This window comes from Littorina saxatilis, linkage group LG8 (genome assembly GCF_037325665.1).
Source record: "Littorina saxatilis isolate snail1 linkage group LG8, US_GU_Lsax_2.0, whole genome shotgun sequence".
NCBI lineage: Eukaryota > Metazoa > Mollusca > Gastropoda > Littorinimorpha > Littorinidae > Littorina > Littorina saxatilis.
Window position 1 is genome coordinate 17681240 of NC_090252.1, and position 10305 is coordinate 17691544.

The following is a 10305-nucleotide window of genomic DNA, read 5'->3' on the forward strand; positions in this document are numbered from 1 at the left end:
GTTCAAGGTCACAGGGGCCGTAATTGTTGTCTTAAAAACGGCCATTTTTCACATTTTCTTCTGAAGTTATCGAGAATGGCAACCTTAGCTATGTATGCTATACAGGGCAATGTAAGCCCTATCTTTGGACACCAGTTTGGTTGACCTTGCTTCAAGGTCAAGGTCGCAAGGGTCCTTTAAAGTTGGATTGTATACATATTTTGAAGTGACCTTGACCCTGAACTATGGAAGATAACTGTTTCAAACTTAAAAATTATGTGGGGCACATGTTATGCTTTCATCATGAGACACATTTGGTCGCATATGATCAAGGTCACTTTGACCCTTATGAAATGTGACCAAAATAAGGTAGTGAACCACTAAAAGTGACCATATCTCATGGTAGAAAGAGCCAATAAGCACCATTGTACTTCCTATGTCTTGAATTAACAGCTTTGTGTTGCATGACCTTAGATGACCTTGACCTTGGGTCAAGGTCACATGTATTTTGGTAGGAAAAATGTGTAAAGCAGTTCTTAGTGTATGATGTCATTGCTAGGTTTAGTTATTTGACCTTGACCCTGAAGGTCAAGGTCATGTAAAGGTCAAGGATGTGAGTCGTATGGGCTTTGCCCTTCTTGTTTAAATAGTGAACTGCGAAAGCGAGCTGTTTACTATTTGAAAAAGCAACGAGTGTAAATCTGGTACGACACAGCAAGCCATGTAGTATTCTGTTTATCCTACATTATATACTTCTGTGCCAGATCTAACTAAAAGTCACCGACAGCGATATTGCCTTTGGATCAACCGCTTTAGAACTTCAAACCACTTTACTCAATTTGACATTCATTCCTCCGCCATGACACACACTCTCAAACTAGGACAAAGTAGTTCGCCTTTGTCAACACTGTTAAGTTTAATATTCGAACAATCAAAACCGAGTACCTGCAAAACCGGTAAAATCCGTTGCGTTGATCGCGAGTCATGGCGGAGTATTCGAGCGAAGCAATGGTGACGCACGCTTCGAGACAATTTGTGGAAGAAATCAAACCCATCACTTCAAAATATACCAGATAAAAAGAAAAGCAGTGGCCACAGGATAAAAGAAACCAAAAGGAACAACAACAGCAAAGCATATCCTTCCTCGATAGGATTAGCTTGACCTTCCGGTTTATCCCATGTACTACTAATTTACATAGCTTGACCTTCCGGTTGACCTCATTTACATGATATACACACGTGTGATTTGAACGATTTTTATCTCACGGTTATCTCTCTCACGTATGTGGGATAAATTTACTAACATTGTTCACAGTTCTCTGGGGAAAACTAAATTCTTGCAAAGTGCACAGTCGGATGAGAAGTGACAGTCAAATGCATATATACCCCTTCTTCAAAGTCAGTCAAACAAAGTTGTCAGTCAAGTACTGCTTGAAACAGGTGTACATGGCAGGCAGGTTTGCTGGAGATTCGACTGTGAATGTTCTGCCAGAAGAAGAAAATGGTGCAAGCACAATGTTGTGTCCAAAAACAACCGATGCAGGAATCTGGCAGAAGTCAGCGATAGGTTCTCCTTTTTGTGGAACGATATTAGATCGAGCACCATGCCATTCACAAGTTCTGATGGACGGTCAAGGTCTTCCAGAAGGTCCGGATTGAGCAGGTGGTTTCTTGTGATCCTATGTTTCAGCAAATGAACCCCAACATTCCGGCCCATGATGCAACGCCCTGCGTCGATATCCAAAAATGCTTCTAGTTCTAATCCAGTCTTATTCCCCAGCTTTGTTGCTTCTTTCACTGTTCCCTCAATTTCTGCCTTGATTTCAAGTCCTTGCAGCAAGTTCACTCGAACACTTTGGGGAGAAATTAAACCAGGTCACTCCAATCCCTCCCTGTTTCCAACCGAAGCAGATCCAGCTGCAACAATAGCTTGTTGGTCAGTGGTACCAGCTGAAGTTTGGGTGGTCGACCTCTTCCAGTTGCTGTGAGTGTGAAAGCAGACTTCATTTGCTGGAAGTGAGCATCATCTGTAACACGCACAAACAAAACAAAAATGTAATACTATGTTCATAATATTTTTGTACTGAAACCATGAAGGCTACCAGTAAGTTCGTCACGCGGTAGATTCGTCACCCGTGACGAAATTACTGGCAGGGGTGGGCGGGTGTTAAGCTTAGAGCTTATGCTTTCAGATGTTTGATTTGTGGGAGAGATTCAAGATTCACTGACATTTTTTAGAGAGAGAGAAAGAGAGAGAGAGAGAGAGAAAAAAAGAGAGAGAGAGTTGTTATTTTAAAACCCGAGATCTACTCATTGTGCAGTTCTCAACTGAGCAGTTTTCAGACGACACAGTCCGAGCGTTGTTATTTTAAAACCCGAGATCTACTCATTGAGCAGTTCTCAACCCGAGATCTACTCATTGAGCAGTTCTCAAAAGCATGTAGTCTGAGAGAGGGAGCGAGAGAGAGAGAGAGAGAGAGAGAGAGAGAGAGAGACGGACGGACGTACATACACCCATATCCATGACACGCACGCACACACACGCACGTACAAACGCACAAACACTCACACACACCATCGCACACACACCCACACACTGACTAACACCCACACACGCGCGACCAAGAGAGAGAGAGAGGGAGTCCTATGACTTCAACCTCACTGTCAAGGAGGCAGAGAAACTCAATGTGAGGAGAGGGAGGGGTGGAAGGAGGTGAGAGAGAGAGAGAGAGAGAGAGAGAGAGAGAGAGATAGAGAGAGCCGCGCTCGGACTACTGTGGCGAAGTTACCGGGACCGGTGACGAATCTACCGTGTGACGAACTTACTGGAAGCCACCATGAAGGCCTGTTTACTTTCAGTTTTACTTTTGTCCCAAAACAAAAGTTTGCTTTGTTTTTCTGTCATGTATTTGGTTATTTTTTAACTCGTTTCTAATTTATTATATCACCTTGCTTGTCATGAGAAACAAATTAGTAATCACACAAGTTTGATGGACCATAAACTCTGATTAACTGGGGGGAAAAGGAAGAAGGAATGGAGATGCGCTAGGGTCAGTGCATGTAAGCTACGCTACTCGTTGCTAGGCCTAGTCTTGCACTTCCGGTTTTAGCAAAGGAACAATTATTCCTTTTAATCCTAATTTAATCCTCAAGAAAACAACAACTGAGAAACAAAAACCATCGGAGTAATAATTCAAGATTAGTTTGAAACAAATATATCACATGTACGGCGAAAGGCAAAAAATAACTTAGGTCGTTTATCGAGTACCCCCATTTCAACACCCAATACAAAATGACCCAGCACAAACTACTATCATCAAAATGAAAACTACGCACTCAAAACGCTAAATTCAGCAGAATGGTTCGACAGATCAACTTCTAAACACTAAATGAACAGAAAAACATCAACACTTACCAAGGATGGGTTTGATTTCTTCCACAAATTGTCTCGAAGCGTGCGTCACCATCGCTTCGCTTGAATACTCCGCCATGACTCGCGATCAACGCAACGGATTTTACCGGTTTTGCAGGTCCTCGGTTTTGATTGGCTCGCGCTTCGCGCGCATGAATCTTAAACGGAAACTTCCATATTTGGAGGATTCACAAGAAATCGGACTTTCTAGCGCATCTTTTACGACTACGATCGTTTGAGTTGTTTTTAAGTTACGAAAGGTTAAAGTTGGGCAATTTTTTATTGTCCATGTCTAAAATCCACCATCGATTTAATCTAAAAAATACCCCCCCTAGAAAGAAAAGGGACTCTTTCTTTAGCAGTTGACACTGGTTTCCGATCGTTGAATGAAACTATTTTTAGAAAATACAACGCCGAAAGGGAAACACCACAAAAAGTTGAAGAGCAAGTAGTAATGGCGGTCGCGTCACGGCTGTCCGAAAATCCGGAGAGAGTATTTGTGATTCACGCACACGCATTCAATCCAAGCACATTTTGCAAACAAATGGCATGGGGTAAAAGACAAAGAATCCAACTTCATTTCTGTAGTTTCCATTTTCAATAATATGCCATATATTGAAAGCTGTCGGAAATTGAAAACGTGTTATTTTCAGCACAGATCTCGCTTTCCCGCATGGGACTAGCGTTACTGCCGCTACCTAGTTAAAGATCCCACGATTGACAAAAGGGTCTTTTCTGGCAAAATTGTATAGGCATAGATAAAAATGTCCACCAAAATACCCGTGTGACTTGGAATAATAGGCCGTGAAAAGTAGGATATGCGCCGAAATGGCTGCGATCTGCTGGCCGATGTGAATGCGTGATGTATTGTGTTCATAAATTCCATCTCACACGGCGTAAATAAATCCCTGCGCCTTGAATATGTGCGCGATGTAAATTGCATAACAAAATTAAAAAAATTAAAATTAAAAAAAGCTCTGTGCTTAGAACTGTACCCACGGAATACGCGCGATATAAGCCTCATATTGATTGAACTATAGATTATCCAGAATAATCACAGAGACAAAGAGGCAGCTAGCCAGTAGGTCATGGGATACACATAAATACACACACACACAAACAAATACACACACACAAACACACACACACACACACACACACACACACACAGTGACACATATATATATAATATTAAAAGGAAACGTTCTTATGCATACCTTCAACAGAAGAATCACACGAGGAGTCCTCACTCATGATCAAAGGATTAGTGAATCCATTACTGTTAAAGCAGATTTTCTGACATGTCCACGAACCTTTGGATTTGAATCTATCTGCCTTGAACTTGTGCATGAATATGAAGTAGGTATCGTTCTGTTCACACCAACAGGAAGAGGTCTGCTCAGATTGACTACCTTCAGGTAGGCAGTTTGCATAATCATTGTCAAGAACTGTGCACTGATTTACGTCGTCTTTTTTAAACAATGTGGTGTTCTGCTGCGTATCACACTTCATATCAATGCTTGCCTTACTTACTTCACATCTCAAAGTAACGTCAAAGCCAGATATCCACTTGTCATTGCAGCGTAGGAATCCATCTAGTCCTGAAACTGAAACGACGCAGAACATGACATGGTCATAACGCAGTCCAGTGCAAAGGACGCGCAGAGGGGGAAGAGGAGGAGAGAGAATAAGAGAGAGAAACAGAGGGGTGGTTATTTTAATAACGTTGTTGCAGTAAACTTAACTCAATAAACTTATGATTAAAATTGCACATTAAGATAACCACAAACATCACACACACACACACACACACACACACACACACACACACACACACACACACACACACACACACACACACACACACACACACACACACACACACCTCTTCTCTCTATCTCGATCTCCATCTTGCACGCGCTCTCTTTTTGTCTGTTTATTACAGTCGAATCCACTTATATAAGCATAGCTTACAACAAACATCGCTTACAAGAAATGACTTTTCTGTTCCCTGTCAAATACATTCTTTCTTCCATTTAACATTTTCCGGATAAGAGGAGCTTTGTTTTAACAAAGCACCATTAATAAGAAAGGAGTTTTATTTCCCTTGATCCTCGGATATATAGAAACGGTCAAATCAATTTAGATTTAGTTTTTACAATACTCCCACCGGATGTGATCCAGACTAACTGAAAGGGCTAGACAGGCACCTGAATCGACATTTGGTGTGTTCAAATTGCTCCTTTGTTGGCTGTTAAATGACTGTACAGAATTATTGCAACACTTGAACTTTAAGCAAAAGTTCGCTTCATGTGCCTGTTAGTTTGTACGTTTTTAGTCGCAGTCGCCATGGCGAACCCGCAAGGCGCAATTCTCTTTCTCTCAAGGGAGAAATCATAGTTGCTTTTGAAAGTCAACCAGCAAAGAAAAATGGAACCATTGCCGAGGACTTTCATGATAACCCAACCACTCTTAGCATTCTTCTGAGGTACAAAAACAGTATACTATAGGTAGCAGTTCTGCGGGCGTTTTGACAATTGTGTGGACAGGTCGAGTGAGATCTACTTTGTTGTGCGACTGATGCGCATTTCGGGGGTATTGGCTGACCAGTTATTAACGATTTGATAACCATCTGCACGTTTTATCAATTAGCAATGAACAGTATGAGTTACAGTAATGGTTAATGTACACCTAAGCATACAGTTTCATTTTCACATTCAGTTAATTAGTGGTAGCAAAACATGTACCTGACGTTTCTATGCTCCCAAAACATGAACACCACCAAGCAGCTGAGCGACGTCCCCTGATGTCAAACACGTTGTCACTACACGATGGTTCGCTTGTTTGCAAAAAAAAGTTGACATGCTATTTCTCGTAATGTATCTGCATTCATCTAGGAGGCTGATATGATTACATGGTACGTATGTTTTGAAGCCTTCGCGTTTTCTATTCACAACGTTTTGTCCTGAAACAAGCGAAAACCGTTCATATCAGTGCTGAACTGAAGCTGTCGTCTGCTACATGTACGTAGGACAGTAAATCGAATCAGTCGACTTCCAAATGCTGCATGGTCTGGCTCGAAATCTGTCGGAATAACACAAATCTGCTTTTGGCCGCGGAGAATGTTGGTGTAAATCATAATTTGGTAATGTGGAGACGATATGCTACATGTCACTAACACAGCAGATGAGAAGAATCTTCTTAAATCAAAGGAAAGGACACACTGCATAATATATGAATATGCTCTCATGGATTGTTAGCGCACTCCACAGTTTTAAGCACATTACCATTAGCCAATCAACTGTTTCACATCAGTCATGTTACATCAGATCTAACTGACAATTATTATTATCATTTGTGACCCTTCACCACGGAATGAGTCGCATGCCACCTTTGCATGATTTTCATATGTTTACATTTTTCTAAAGAGTTTTTTATGCTCTATCCAGTGGTGAAAACCGTTTTAAAAAAGAGCGAAAACAATGTTTGAGTTATAAGCCTGTGACTAAGGTGACAATCACACTGTTACCAGACACTCCCCAGACTTTTATTAAGCCTATAGAATCAAATTATTGCAAAGCAACACTGGCTAGACGGGCTTTCACACTCTTTAAACAAGTTAATGAGTGTGGCACCCAAATGGGGGGGGGGGGGGTAGCGTTCATTCCTTCCTCTGCTTTCGCCTAGAACTCATGGGGCCTGAGCTTGGGCTCTTCATTCGACAGTTCTGCGACCAGGTATCTCGAACGGCCTCGCAATGGCGTTTTGGACGTTTTTAAGAGGTTTTCTTTAACTACTTTTTGCGGGTTTTCTAGCATGGTTGAAGCAGGCCGGACTCTTACCAGAAATAAGTGAGTTTCCCGCCACCTTAAGTAGCAATCTGCTATATATGTGAGTTGGAGTAAGAATATGTGATTTAATCGAAAATTTCTGATTAAATTTTCATTTAATTAATATACTTACCCAACTCACATAGTAAATACCCTCCCATCCTACCCCGCAATCGTTATTAATGGTTGAAGGTGGTGTTTCATCGGGAATGAGGTATACCGGCGATATGTGCCGCGCATGCGCGGGCTGCCGGTGAGGGGAGGTAACTACCAGGGCCTTGTCGTCAAGGTTTTGTTTTTGTTTGGGAGTTACCTCCCCCTGTTACCAGGGTTAAATACTTCAATGTCTAAGCATCAAACAGAGTCCCGCAGTGGGGCACTGCGGTAATGAAATTAAAGGCCCCTCCTGTTTTTGGAACCGCAGGAGCTTTCTAGTTTGCTGTTAGGTAGATTTTTGGTTCCTCTTTCCTGTCATGCTCTCTTTTTCTTCATGAATTCTTTTCTTTTTTCTGCCTTCTTGCTCATTCACCTGTATTTTTTCCAAAAATCTCTTCTCTTGCCGCTTGTCTCGCGATTCATGTATAGTTTAATCTGTTAGTGTTCTGATGTAAGTCCAGCAGTAGATAGGTTAAGCCTATTTTAACATACTGGAAACTGGTAATCTTCCAGTAGGTATTAATTTAGTTTTACTAAAGCCTGCTGGGACACAAGTAATGGGTTAGTGCATTTGTAAACAGGAATCGCTTGACAAGTGGCCCCCTTCATCCCCCCCTTCCTCGTCCTGATATGGCTCTGCGTAGTCGGCTGGACGTTAAGCAACAAATAAACAAACAAAACAAATCAAACAGAGGTTAATCGTGGTGGAGGGTCACATTTACTCACCGCTGAAGTCGCCCGGTATGTTTCTTTTGTTGTGCTTTTTTTAGATCAAAACCTTTGCAAGATGCAGAGCTACATCTAAATCGGCTTAAGCTTCCTTTTGTATGCGATAAATTTGTATTGACTGTAACAACTATACTTTGCTGAAGACTACTGTTTGAAAACTGTACATGGCTACACACGATAACGAAAACATATATACGCTTACACCCCCCCCCCCCCCCCCCCCACTTTTAAGGTTTAGTGCGTCTTTGGACCCCCTCTAGAATTTCTTGTACATGTTTTCGGCATCTAGTGCGTATAGGAGGCAGGCGAGCACATTTTGGGGAGCCCTGAATATTATCAGCAAGTGTTTGTACACACACAAAAAACCGATGATACTTTGGACAAACGTATTTGAAAGTATTTTCGATTTACTTGCGGTTTATTTTACTCAAACACTATTAAACTCAAACGCAAATAATGTTGACTGTTGGCAAACCATTGCACATTTAGGAACTAAAAGGATAAGAAAACAGATTGTACATGTAGATTATTCAAGGCACGAATGCGGTTATGCATATATGTGACTGAGAAGCCATGGCAAAGCGCGTTGTCAAAACGAAAGTAAAAACTTCACCATCTCTCGCACAGAAAAGCTCTCTCGTCGGGCTATTGTGAAAAGTCAAATCGTTTCTTCAACAGTACTGTGAGCGGAGCAGTATCTTCAAAGTCAAATGAATGTCACCAAAATATTAATTAACTTGCAAGAAACTGTATCTTGTTTGATACTTAATTGTGTCTCTTGAACTTGGGAAAGCATTCAGTCTAGAGTATTATTTGTTGCAGAAGACCTATACCGACACCGTACTTATAGCCGCACATCTTTCCTTTACAGGCAATGGCATATCCCCCTCCCCCTCCCCCTTCTCACCATTTTTCTCCCAACTGAAAAACTGTGTGCGTGTTTGCGCGCGGTTTTTGTGCGGTGTGTGTGTGTATGTGTGTGTGTGTGTGTGTGTGTGTGTGTGTGTGTGTTTGCACGCCTAGTTCGTTCAACTGAATAAATATGGTTAAATAGCAAACGGAGAAGCGGGATACGGAGAAACTCTCTCTCTCTCTCTCTCTCTCTCTCTCTCTCTCTCTCTCTCTCTCTCTCTCTCTCTCTCTCTCTCTCTCTCTCTCTCTCTCTCTCTCTCTCTCTCTCTCTCTCTCTCTCTCTCTCTCTCTCTCTCTCTCTCTCTCTCTCTTTCGTTCACACACACACACACACACACACACATACACACACACATGCACCCACCCCTCCCCCACACACCAATACACACACAGATGCACATACAGACACGCACCCACACAGTCTTGAGGAAAGCATTCAGTCTAGAGTAATTTGTTGCAGAGAAGATCTACCTGCCGACGCCGTTCATATAGCCGCACATCTCATTACTAAAAGACTCTTCCTGTTCCGGCAATGGCTTATCCCCCCCCTCCCCCTTCGTCTTCCCCTCACATTCTCACCCCTGCCAGGCAGTTGAACTTACCAGCTGTGACGAAAATCAGCACGAGAAATATCCCTGTTTTATTCTCCATTGAGTCTGTCCTGCTCCGAAGTCCTCTCCAAGTTTATATTTTGTCTTGCAAACGGCGTTGGACAGTTCCCATTTTAAGTGCTGTATCAAACAGGGCACACAACAAAATGTATCGGGAGGCACGAAAAAAAACTGACTTCTCTTCTGAATAGGGAATGCTTGATGTGACATACGCACAATGACGTCATTTCAATAGTGGAGAAGAACAATACAGGCTTGTTTCACATGACCCAATCTCTCAAAGTCTTGGTCAACAGTTATCAATTGTTTGACGTTCAACTACAACATAATTCGAAGGTTTTGTTGACCGTTTCTTTGCCTGATTGAACGGTTATACTTTACACGATCTTTATTTGCTCTCTTGATTGTTGATTCGGCTTCGGAAGGAAGGGAAGATTGGGCGGCGAAGATAAGTATTTGATTGCCTAAAAGCGCTACAAGCAACAACAATTTTTTTTTTAATTGGACCTTTTTACTTTGTCAAAAATAATAGTTATCGACAAGCAAAGCTTGATGCAAGGCAAACATGGAACACACACACAATCTACCTCACACAAACACACACACACACACACACACACACACACACACACACACACACACACACACACACGCTCACTATCTCTCTCTTTTACAC

The 10305-nt window shown here is 42.0% G+C and overlaps 1 protein-coding gene and 1 long non-coding RNA gene across 2 annotated transcripts in view; both read right to left on the bottom strand.

The window, feature by feature from the left end:
- LOC138972939 (uncharacterized) overlaps window positions 1–3923 on the bottom strand; it is a 5166-nt gene extending 1243 nt beyond the window's left edge. Inside the window, exons 1-2 of the long non-coding RNA XR_011457821.1 lie at window positions 3395–3923; window positions 1–2006 (exon numbers count right to left, since the gene is read on the bottom strand). The exon at window positions 1–2006 is cut by the window's left edge and continues 1243 nt beyond it. This is a non-coding gene — a long non-coding RNA (uncharacterized lncRNA). The remainder of the gene's footprint in view (window positions 2007–3394) is intronic.
- Window positions 1–9957, bottom strand: part of LOC138972950 (uncharacterized) — a 27883-nt gene extending 17926 nt beyond the window's left edge. Inside the window, exons 1-2 of the mRNA XM_070345610.1 lie at window positions 9621–9957; window positions 4609–4998 (exon numbers count right to left, since the gene is read on the bottom strand). Of these exons, the coding sequence (XP_070201711.1) occupies window positions 4609–4998; window positions 9621–9669 (439 nt within the window). The 5' untranslated portion in view covers window positions 9670–9957. The remainder of the gene's footprint in view (window positions 1–4608; window positions 4999–9620) is intronic.
- Between the last annotated feature and the right edge of the window lie 348 nt (window positions 9958–10305).